This window comes from Monodelphis domestica, chromosome 4 (genome assembly GCF_027887165.1).
Source record: "Monodelphis domestica isolate mMonDom1 chromosome 4, mMonDom1.pri, whole genome shotgun sequence".
Classification (NCBI taxonomy): Eukaryota; Metazoa; Chordata; class Mammalia; order Didelphimorphia; family Didelphidae; genus Monodelphis; species Monodelphis domestica.
Window position 1 is genome coordinate 144,532,607 of NC_077230.1, and position 12,473 is coordinate 144,545,079.

Consider the following 12,473-nt stretch of genomic DNA (forward strand, 5'->3'; position numbering starts at 1 on the left):
TTCTGCTGGAAAGGAAGACCCGTGAGTGGAGTATCATCTTCATTTCCTTTAAGGCCAAATGTCTTCTTAAAATGGGTCATTTTGTGCTCTGGCATGAACCTGTTACATAAAGGAAAAATTTCATTTTGTAAGTGAACATGACATTTTAAGTTCAGTTCTTCTTTTCTTTATTTTTTTAAAGATACTGATGTATAAAACAGAGAAAGGAAAAAACTGAAGAAACTCAGAAACAAACTGGAGAACTTCAGAAAACATTAACAAAGTAAATAGAAAATGGAAAATTTGAAGTTCAGAGTTACACTAACTTGAAAAGTCTTCAAAAATTTTATGTGCTGTGCAAAATTTTTAATTGGTCTATTCATAATTAAGAAATAAAAATCTCTGAGTTAAGTTTTCCCCATTTAGTTATAGCCTTCTCTTATGCTTTTTCTCCATTTATTCTAGTATTTTCCTTTATAAGGGACAAAATTAAAATACACTCTTCTCTTTTGATTCAGTAAAGAAACTAGATATAGATTTTCTACAGAATCGAGCAAAAGAGGAAAGTGTCTCAATTTTCTTTTAGTTCATTCTCATTTTTCTTAGGTTTTCTCTAAGTCATGTAGGCTACAGCATCTTTTCATTTATTCTTGCATTTTTACCTTATTACCTTCTGTAAAATATTCTTCATTAACTCCATTCATTTTTGATCATATCCCATGCTCCTTATCCCTGCAGCACCTCTATGCATAGGGAGCAACTTGAATTGCAGTTGTTAATGCTACTTTCAGGGCTTTCTTGTATTTTTTTTTTACCAGTAATTCTCTGATTTCTCCAGCTCAGGGGGAACTGTCTTGCACATATTTTCACTTAAAAAATGCTTGAACTGAATTGAAGTGACTTTCATTTTTCCTTTCCTCTGCCTACAATAAGGTATCTATCACAGAAAGGCTGAAACACTCGAGAAGGCATTTTTAAAAAATTGGACTCAACTTTTACAGTCAACAAGTACTTATCAAAAACCTATTTCATACATAGCAGTACCCCCAAACACTATAGGCACTGTAGATGACACAAAGGAAGAAAAGGCATGATGATGCCTACCCTCGAGGTGGCTTTGACAGTCTCTTTGGGAAAAGAAGGCAATCTTAACACATTAAACAAAAAGAAAGTAATACCAGAAAGGATAAAACCAATGGGGGTATTTTGTTGAGCAGACTGGTAATAAATCCACATTTATAGAGCACTTTATAATTTACAAAATATTTTGTTTCCTGCCTCCCTGAGAGAAGAAAAATGAAAATACTACTATCCCCATTTTTCTGATGAAGTACAAGGAAGTCAAATGATTTATCATAATCACATGTTTAATGGGGTGGGGGGTTCCAAAGCCTCTGCTTTAAGCTTAGAGGCAGCCAAGTAGATAGTGCAGTAGATAGAGTATTGGGCTTTGAGTCAGGTAATGAAGACATGGTTTCAAATGCCACCTCAGACACTTACTAGCTTTGTGATCCTGGGCAAGTCACTTAAATTGGTCTATCTCAGTTTCCTCAACTACAAAAAAGATAATAACATCTAACTCACAGGATTTTTGTGGGGGATCAAATGACATAATAATGGTAAAATTTCTAGCACATAGTAGGCACTTAATAAAAGCTCATTCCTTTCCCCAAGTATATGATGCTATCTTTCTAAATGCTTTAGAAATGAAAGGGAAAGAAAAGATTGAATCAGAATATCAGAGTATTAGAGATGGAAGGGACTTGAGTGATTGTCATTTCATCTTCAATCATTAGCAATTATTTCTGAAAATAACTTCCAAATGAAATCCTCATTCATCCAACAATCATTTCTTATATCTGTGTGTCACTACCATGTGGGGCACTAGGGATACAAAGACAAAGATGGATCCACCCTGACCTGAAGAAGCTTATAATACATCCATATACATACTAATTGACCCATCAAAAAGCTATAATTTCATCCACCAATATGCAGTATAGGTAGCAATCTCTCCAAAGCCTTAGCAGAAGATGGTCTTCAAGAATTACTGTGGCTAGAAAAAAACTTTTACCTTGGAGTCAACAATAATAGAAGCCCTACAAACTTAGCCTATTTCTCAGACAACAAATATAGTCCATCACCTGGTCTATTCTGGAGAACCTGCTACATTTTTTGTTTTGCTTCAAGAACCCAGGACCTCTTCCATGGTCTAATGATATGTCATCAGTAGAGTTTTACATACATGTGAACTTTTTTTTTTTAAACCCTTACCTTCCATCTTGGAGTCAATACTGTGTATTGGCTCAAAGGCAGAAGAGTGGTAAGGGCTAGGCAATGGGGGTCAAGTGACTTGCCCAGGGTCACACAGCTGGGAAGTATCTGAGGCCAAATTTGAACCCAGGACCTCCCGTTTCTAGGCCTGGCTCACAATCCACTGAGCTACCCAGATGCCCTACATGTGAACTTTTTGATACTATAAACACCTGTGTCTTTATTACTCTATCAATGCAGATGCTTCCACCCCTTGGTATCCTCCTTGTTGCTGTAGTAGATTAAAAAAAATCATTACCTTATATCCAAGCCTTATGTGATAAGCTTCTGTGAAAAAGAGACTGAATTCAATGTCAATTTAACCCTTCCTGAATGTATTTTAAGTACATTAAATTTTCATTGGTCAAATTATTTTTGGTGAGTCCAGAAAGTCATATATGGGACAAAATTCACTTGCTTCACCAGATAGTCAATTTCTGCATTCTAAAAGTCTATTCTAGTTTTGAGTATTTTTGAACAAAATCTTTTCAATAGATATATAGCCATTAAATGAAAATTTCTATTATTACTACTTCAACTTAGAAAAAGGGGGTTAAAAGGATAGGCCTAGTGCTGTTTGGAAAAACACTGGCTTTGAAGGAAAATATATAAGCAGAAAGCAAATATGTAAAAAAGAAAACCCTTCTCAAAATTGATTTAAACAGCCATTCATCTAAAAATTGCCAAAAACAATTCCTGAATATTTATTATCAGTTTTGGGTGATATATTTTACACTGTTAGGAGAATTAGCTAACATGCTTAATTAATCAATTTAAATTATTTCCCTAAAAATCATAGAAAAAGTAAGGACATGCAAAGGGAAAATACTCATCACACTTTTTTTTATCAAATGTCTCATAAGAAGTAAAATGGTGACCTTGACAATCAATACCTTTAAACTTCCACTAATACAATTAAAAAACAAAACAAAACATTGAGGAGAAACATGTGTAATCATCTACTAAAGACTATAAAACAATGAGAGCTAGATATCTGTTTCTAGGTAATGAAGAATGCCAGGCAAGCTTCAAAATTATTCAAAGTAAAGAAAAGCAGTGTTAAGAGTATACAATAATAAATCAAAAGGGTCTGATGCAACATATCTACATTTTGGCAAGCAGCATCATGGTCCCTCTTACTCATAAAATCCATTCATATTGGCTAACAATATCTCAAATTAAAAGAGACTGAAGATTGGCTGAAGGGTTATAAACAATGGGGATTGGTAACTGACAAGGAATTTAGCTCTGGGCAAGGTGCTAGGCCTGGTTTTATTTAACACTTTTTGAAAGTGTTTTCAAAGATGGATAAACTCCCACACTACAGAAGAGGCAGATGAGTATCTTGATGTGTTGGTGAAACCAATAAAGGCATGAAGAAATCCAGCAAATATGAAAGATATAAACATGTCCAGAAAACAACCAAAGGATCAACTAAGATATATATATATATATATATATATATATATATATATATATATATATATATATTTTAAATGCAGAAGGGAATGAGAAACATTTATATTCAATTTACATGATGCACATGTACCAATGTGACATCACTTTTCAATGATATTTAGTAGATGACTCTTGTTCTGTACAGTCTAGTATATACGGAGTACATAGAATGGGAAGATACCAGTAAGGTTTGATAGAGCATTCTGGTTATGCTACAACTGGAATACTGAATTTATTTTGGGCACACCTCAATACTGAGTATGTTGAAAATTAGAGAGAGTTCTTAGAAGAGCAATAACAATGATTAAGGGAATAGAAGAATTGATTTATGAGGACAGATTAAAGGAACTAAATATGAATAGTCTGGTTAAGTGACAACTAGAGGGGTACATAATAGGAGTCTCCAAGGAGAGAGAATAATTATTTAGCCTGATACAAGGGGGTATAACTAGGAGTAATGAGATGAAATTAAGAAAGGGAAAATTTAAGCTGAATCTCAAGAAAAATTCCCTGACGGCATAATTTATTAGATCGTGGAATAAATTCTCTTGGGAAATGCTATAGCTAGGGATACTTAAAAATAGACTGGACAAAATACCACTGAATAATATAGGCAATAATCTTGCACGGAAAGGAAGGTGGTTGCATAATAGGTTTTTCCTTGTTTACTGTGTATTTTCATATTTTTCTCTGATGGTCTATTTATTACAGTGATAGTCACCAGCAGAAGTATTTAGAGGATTAGTTGAATCTAAAATGAGAAGCATCCTTTGTTGAAGTGGAAGCACAAACAGCTCCTGTCCTATTCTTTTTATACTATGTAAGCTATATTGAAGGCAGGAGTCACCATAATTCTTGAATACTTTTTTTATTCCATTACAGCTGGTGCAACATTTATTTCATTATAGCAGGTTGGATAAATTCCTTTCTAAAAAAAAATAGTCTCCTGATCTTCTGTGCCATGAAAGTAATATTTTCCAAGAAATGTTTAATATAAACAACTTATTCTCATAATGTAAATCACAAATTTTTATTCCAGATTTTCTGAATGTGGCTCTATGGTCAATTACTTCACATCAATACCAAGATCAAATAGGCATAATACTAACAAGCAGTTTGCTTAATAATAGTCACCACACTAATTAACCCATCCAGAACATTCTTAATCAGATGCTATTTGCCCTACACTAGAAGTCTGGCAGCAAAATGTTCTGTGCAAAAAAGGGAAAAGAAATACTTTATTGATGTGGTGAAAACTGGCTATTCTATGGAATAGAAAGAATGTTTACACTATTGTTATATTAATTCAATGAAATGAGTATGCAAGTAGCCACATGTCTGAACACCTTTTTTTCCCCAGTTCCAATTTTGGTAGAGGTGCTAATGAGAAGTAAAATGGACCTAAGGTAAGGAGTGAAAACAAGTCAAGAGTATGTACAATCCAAAAAACAGGAGCTACTTTTCAAAACAGACAATCTCTACTGGCAATATAATATTTTTAAAATACTATTTCTCATTGATTCCTAAATCTTCCTGGAGTCACAATGGAATAATTTTTTTCCCCATGCTTACACATTTTCTTACTCAAAAGCATAACTCAAACACCTTACATACACATAAATATACATAAAGAAATAAAGAAAAATGAATAAAGCTTCACAAACATAGGTGTACCATTTTGAAACACACACATACACACATATAAGTGTTATCAAAAAGGTCCATTATTGTTGTCAAACATCAAAAATACTGTTGCTAGTCTGGCTGATCCAGATCAGGCATGCTTATGGGAGACAGTTCATGTAGAAAACTAGATTTGTTTGTATGTGCTTTTAAATGATGATAAAGGCATGGATTTATGCTGGGAAGAAGAAAATATCCCAATAGGGATATGAGAGGCTTTTGTTAGAATCTGGAGAGGTACCTGAATGGGCAAAGATGAAGAAAAGCAAGACAAGATATGACAGATACATACTTGAGTATCTTATATAATGAACAAAGAAATCAGGCAAAAATCAGTGTCAATGGGCAGTCAGTTGCAAAAGCCCATGGTAGGGAGTTTCATCTTGACTCATCAGCTGATAAAGAATAATGGCACCGATGAAGTAGTGGTTGTAGAATACATTATTGGCAGCTGTGTTTAAGATAGATTGTACTAAGGAAAACAACTAGGAAAATATCCTACACCCTGTGAATGTTTAGTAAGTTATTACTAATAAATGAATGTGTATAGGTGAGGTAAGTAAAGCAAAGACTGCCATTAGCCTTTTGGCAAGATGTGTATTTTAATCCAGAGCAGAAAAAAAAAGATTTTGGAAATAGTATGTAAAATACTAAATGTATGATCTGGTGGTTGATATTACCAGGGAGAGAGAGGAGGCAAGATGAGAACATTCTACCCTAATACCCTAATAAGGGAGCTGGGCTAGGAATGGGGCATCTACTAATGGAATTCCAATTTTGTCATCTTTAGCTCTGGGTGAGGGTAGTCTAGTCACACGGTAATATTCTGAAGATTATATGGGATTAAAATTTAGATTGTCTGAGAGAGAGAGATTCTGTCTAGAAAGGTAGATTAAGGACATCATTTACATACCAGGACTGGTAAAAGAAATAAGAGCACCTCCATGAGGGAAGGAATTTAGGCAAGAGACCCTCAAATGGTGACAATTATCAGAAAAAAAGTGACAATAACTATTCTGTCTGAGGGAAAACTGATGGTGTCAGTGATGAGGTAAATAAATCCCTGCCTGGGGAAGAGAAGGCAGACCTCAAGTTCAGAAGAGCAAATATAAAAAAAGCAAAAAGCCAAGCTTGGTTAGTAAAAGGATGTTCCTGGAATGCTGAAATCCCAGGAGTGGAAAAAATTAGAATGTTGGGGTAGGGATTCCGGGCCCAGAAGTCCATGACAGATCAGAAAGCCAAAATGTGAGGGATGCTGGGGAATTTAACACTTTTCCCCCCATGGCATAATTTTCCAAAGCTTACTTCTTTTATTTCCCCAACTCCACCTGATTGGCTATCATGGCATGCCTGGGTACATTAAGTCTCCCTGTGACTATTAGGCCATAGAAGGTGCAATAAAAATGTTTATATTTGAAAAGGAAAGGTGTGTGGGTGTGGGTATGTGTGTGAACCTCATCCAAAATAAAAGCTATATACAGTATCAAAAAAAAAAAAGAAAATATCCATGGACTTGGGAAAAAGTAATTTTTATCATTATGACTAAAAGCAAGAAATTAACTTCCTAAAACCAACATAAGATAAAAATGTAAGTATTCAGTCAAATAACCTCTGGACATAACAATATTTTACAATTTAAAAAATCCACTGTAACTAAATAATATGTTGTAAATTAATTGCAAAGTTAACATTTTTAGGAATTAGTCACATAAGCACAGATCTAGGATAATTAAAAAATCATGTTAGCCAACAACATGTGTTTTATATAGTATAGTTAGCAACTAAATGTTAAATTATTAAGTAGGAATTCAAGAATTTCTTGACTTAGTTGGGTCGATGTTGGGGCTATATACATGTATATGTATGATGTGTGTGTATATATATATATATATCTCTAAGATTTTTTCACATCATATTTCATAAAAGGCAATTACTGATAAAGAATTCACAAGTAATATTAATGGTCATTTAAGAAATCAGATGTTTAGACATCAAAATGTTAAAGAAAAAAAAAGATTCATGCTCAGTTGACTGGTTGTAGCTCCATCATAAAGCCACCTGGGGCAAAGAGTTATCACTACGCATTTCTCTGTAAACCTGAAAAGTTTAAGTAAAATGTTAGTAAAGTGAGGCTAATAAAGCACTCTTGCATAGAGGGCACACACAGTTTTTCCACGCTGTTTCCACCTTACATGGAGAGCTCCTTGAGCACAGGGGCTGTCTTTGGCTTTTCTCTGTAATCTCTGTATAGCACAGTTCTGGCCTTAATAGATGCTTCCTGACTGACTAAACGATTGTCCAACTGAATTCAATTGGCAGCAGTGACAGGGCTTTTAGAAGTATTCTGAAGAACTAAAATATCACTTGGAGAATATCCATGGAATAAATCCAGAAGACAAATGTACCAACACGACTGTCCTCACACAAGCACTTTGATGTAACAGCCAGTCAATACTAGCTCTCTTGATCTAACCACCTGATGTATTTATTTTTTAGCTCTTGAAACAAATACTATTTTCCAGTGCAGTCATGGAGCAAGCTCTCAAAGTCAATATGAAATTTAACATTGTAAGTAATCAGTGGGAGGACAGTGAGTATGGATGTCTTACTTGGAAAACAAAGACTTTTCTAGACATTTCAGTTTTCAACAGAACAGAAAAATAAGATCAAGAAACCAATTATAGATTGATTTAACAAGCAAGGAATACACATTCTTGGGAAATTCATCTAATTTCTTGAGACCCTGGTCTCCTCATAATACAAGAAAATGACTGGAATAGTAAAGTTCTTCTAGCTCTAAAACAATGATTTTAGGAAATGCATATCTCAACTGAGAAAAATTAGAATGATAATAGATTTGACTCAAAAAGATAAAGCATTCATGAAAGAGAAATCTAATACAGCTGGGAAAGAAAAACCCAGTAGCTTACTTCGTTAGGCTTTGAAGACAAATTTTAAATTCTTTCCCTCCACCCCAAGTTGGCCTTTAAATGACTATGAAGTTGGACAGTCATGAGGAAACGAAGGAAATGCACAAAGTCCTTGCCCTGGCTTTAAATTTCCCTCCAGAGACTTTGGAAACTGTCTCTCCTCCTCCCCTCACTCATTCCTTCTCCCTCCCCCTAAATATGCTTCACATCTCATTTATACCATTTGCTTATGTGGTCTTTTCTGGCAATACATTTTATGTGATTAGTACTATTTAAGTTAAATAGTTATGTCTCAATTCCCTGTTTCCCTGTAATTTCCAAGTGTTTTAGATTGTATACACTGCTAATTTAACTGCTTACTAGTAAGAACAGTTTGTCTTATTCCATTTGGTAAAATGCCTTTGTAATATTCAGTACTACTTATACGTAGTAACTTTAAGGTCTTTCAGTCTGCATTGAGCATAACCAGCCTGTCCAATTCTTTGCCAGAATAAATATTCTTCCAGCACATTCATCTTTTTTTTTTAACATATGTACACCCCTTTCAGGAAAAAAACAAAAACAAAAACTCTCTAAGTACAACACCAAAAACCTCCTACTTTATACCCAATTTACCACAGAAATTCAGTATAGTCAAGGAGGGTCACAAGTTTGTCTTTTGTTCTCTCCTGTCACCCTTTCCATGCCTAAAACTTAAAAGTGTCCCACATGGGTCCCATTTTCCCAACTCTTTTGGAGCTGAACCCACTGAGACAGCACCCTATAGTCTGGATTCTACTTCCAAATAAAACTCACCTGGTTCCAGGGCAGCTAGGAGGCTCAGTAAATAGAGTCAGACCTAGAGATGGGAGGTTCAATATTTAAATCTGACCTCAAAACACCTCCTAGCTGTGTGACCCTGGGCAACTCATTTAACCTCAATTGCCTAGCTGTGACTGCTAGTTTGCCTTGGAACTGATACTTAGTTTTGATTCTAAGACAGAAGAAAGGGTTTTCTTTAAAAAGAAAAAATAATAACTTATTTGGCTCTGCAATGGACCAATAAAAAGTAATCTCAAAAATTAACTGAAATTAAGTCATTAAGGAATGACAATACTGAATATCCTAATGCTGACATTTTAATATGAGATAATACATTAACCAAAATAAATTTCCATACCACCTCTTACTCTCCTCATCAGTTCCTTAACCCCTCTTTAATAGGTTGTCTTTCCCCATTAAAATGTAATGTCTTAGATTGTACGAACTGTCTCGCTTACTGAAAGAGTAATATATGCTCCATCTATCTAGCCAAAAGGAGGTATTTTGAGTGAGTCAATCCTATAACCAGAAACAATTACCTAAACTTCTCACATACAACTTCAATCTTTACCATATACATTTTACTAGAGGTTTGGGGTTATAATTCTCATATTCTTGCCCATTTTAATTAGTTATTTTGGAAAAAAAAACAATGTATTGATTAATGTCTTTTAGAAGGGTGATGGTTCAACTAATTATTCCTTTAAATAAAAGAACCAGCATCCATGAAAGATAGGCGACTTTCCCCTTTTACCTATTAAATAGCTCCAAATGTTCAGGGGTTCCTCCTTTTCTTCTACTCTCTGGTTTCCTGATTAGAATTTCTCTTTATCTCTTTCTGTTTTTTTCTTTGTTTCCTTTTTGAAGTTGTTCATCCATTCATTTAAGGCACATTTCATTTTTAAAGATAACCTGGATGGTCACAAGGCATTTTTTCATCTTTTTTTGTTGTTGTTCTATTCTAAGATGGAAAGATACATGCATTGATGCTTAACACTACTGCTACTAACAGGGATTCTGTAGTTGATTCACATTTTATTAAGAACTTGGAACAATACTCCTCATCATTTATTCTATGTTTAGTTCCAACTAAACATAAGTTTAAACTAAACTAAGTTCACAGTGAGAGTTTCCATAGTTTTTTAGCCAATGATCTCATCCAAATCAATGAAGGAAGTAATCCAAAGAAGAAGAGGAGGAGAAAAGATGGAGGAAGAAGCAAGAGGAGGAAGAAGGCACTCATATTGCGTCCTGAAGAAGGCAACTCTTTCCAGAGAAAGAAACTTACTAGTTTGTACAAGAAATTTAACAAGCCAGATGATTCACTTTCCAAGATTCATTTTGCAAAATAAATTTAGTATTGAACTTTCTAACTGCTATTAGAAAAAAAAAAACCAAACTCATAAAATTTCCTGAAAGTCTATAACACAATAATAATACTAGCTAACATTTATATAATGCCTGTTATGTACCACTATGCTAAGAGTTTTCAAATATTATCTCATTTGACCCCCTAGCCACACTGTTAGGTAGATGATATTATCACTCTCTTTTTATAGGAAACTGAGGCAAATGGAAAATTAAGTGATTTGCCCAAGGTCATACAAGCAGTAAAAGTTTTACACTGGACGTGATCTGAGTCTTGGGCTAGATTTGATTCTTTATCTACTATGCCACCTAGCTGCCTCATATCTTCTATAGTATTAATATGGCACCCATGGCAAACTCTCAAACTGGCTTCTAATGATGTATTCAATGTCATGGTTCGTTTTTTAAAGGCATTATTTAGAAGTTGAAAGTGAAATGGGAAATATATTCAAAATGAATAAAGTAGTATCACTTCCTTATTTCGAACCTGATCTAGGAATTCCTCCAAGACAATGTTTCTAACCTTGGAGCCTCCCTAGGAATCTGCTGTGATTTTCTTGGATTCTGTAATGAAAAAAGGAAAAGTGATAAGACTATTACTGGTAGAAGTAGTTACTGGAAGGAATGGTAGGAAAATAAAAGGTCAGGAGTTAATATTTATTTTTTGTTAGATAGAGAAATGAAATGAGTCTGGAAATATTGCAAAAGTAAAGAAAGCTGGCTATCCAAGATAAGAGAATTTTGGGGACAAATCTTGAAGGATGACTGTGAATTTTCTCAGATGCCAAAATGAATCTTTCTTGGATGGAAATGTTTTTAAACTACCAACCTATAAGATCATGTTAGCAGCAATGAATAGAGTCTAGAGGGAAGAAAAAGTATTTTCTACTGCCCTTGTCACCTTGTGTCATTTTCTGCAGCAGCTAAATGAGGATAATAGCTGCCCTCCTACCTACCTCCTGGTGCTGTCATGATAATGTGAAAATGCTTTAGAAAAAGCATAAATCTCCATATAGAAATATATTGCTAAAATCAATAATGGTAATAATCAGTAGCAACTCTGATGTTAGCACCAACAACTGTTTTTTATTACCGAAACCCTAGTCTCTAAGCCTCTATTAGAATACACATCATGCCCCACTTGGTGACTGTCTGAACTGTGTCTACTCTATGTTCTTATTTCATTATTAATTGAAGGTCTCTTATAAGAGTTACTTAAGAAAGACATTTTTAATTATTTGGAAATTTTTCTTCATTGTATACAAATCAAAGGCTCCCCTTTGTATTCGTACCCCAAGGTAAAAATAATTGCAGTGGGCATACTTTTCAAATATATTATTGCTCCTTGTTTTCTCTCTTCTTTATTATTAAATTCATATTTATTATTATTATAAAATGTATCAAAATAAATCTATTTCTCCTTTATCCTCCATCCTCTTTATAACTTATACATACTTGTTCCTATCTTCATTTTTATTTCCTTAGCTTACAGACTTCCCTTATCCTGGCTTCTCCCCCCAAATTAGTCCACACACTGTGTAAACCAGGAAAGTAAAAACTTGGAAATTTAAAGCACTGGTTTCCTGATCTCTGAAACACGAACAGATGGTCATCAAAACTACAGTCATTTTTTCATTTGCCTACCCACAATCTGAACAAAGCAGAATCACCAGCAATTCCAACTTTCTGCACAGCCCCACCCCCACCCCCTTTCTTCACTTGAAAAGCTGGAGTGTTATGTATTGGTTCTCTTCATATTCAGATTATATTTTCTATTCCAATTTTCAAATCTTAGCAATTTGACTCTTCACCCCAGAACTTCTAATATTAAGAGAGAAAACTTCATCAATTTCTCTTTTTAATAAATCATTTAAAACATGTATTCCAAAACTTCTTCTGAGTCCACTTTGTCTACTTTCTCCCAATTTTTACAACTTTAGG

General features: G+C 34.3%; 1 protein-coding gene across 7 annotated transcripts in view; it reads right to left on the bottom strand.

Moving 5' to 3' along the window:
* Nucleotides 1-12,473, bottom strand: part of GTDC1 (glycosyltransferase like domain containing 1) — a 437,921-nt gene that overhangs the window by 75,440 nt on the left and 350,008 nt on the right. For all 7 annotated transcript variants that reach the window (XM_056793819.1, XM_056793817.1, XM_056793818.1 and 4 more), the window contains one exon: nucleotides 1-99. This exon is cut by the window's left edge and continues 267 nt beyond it. In XM_056793819.1, coding sequence (XP_056649797.1) covers nucleotides 1-99 — 99 coding nt within the window. The remainder of the gene's footprint in view (nucleotides 100-12,473) is intronic.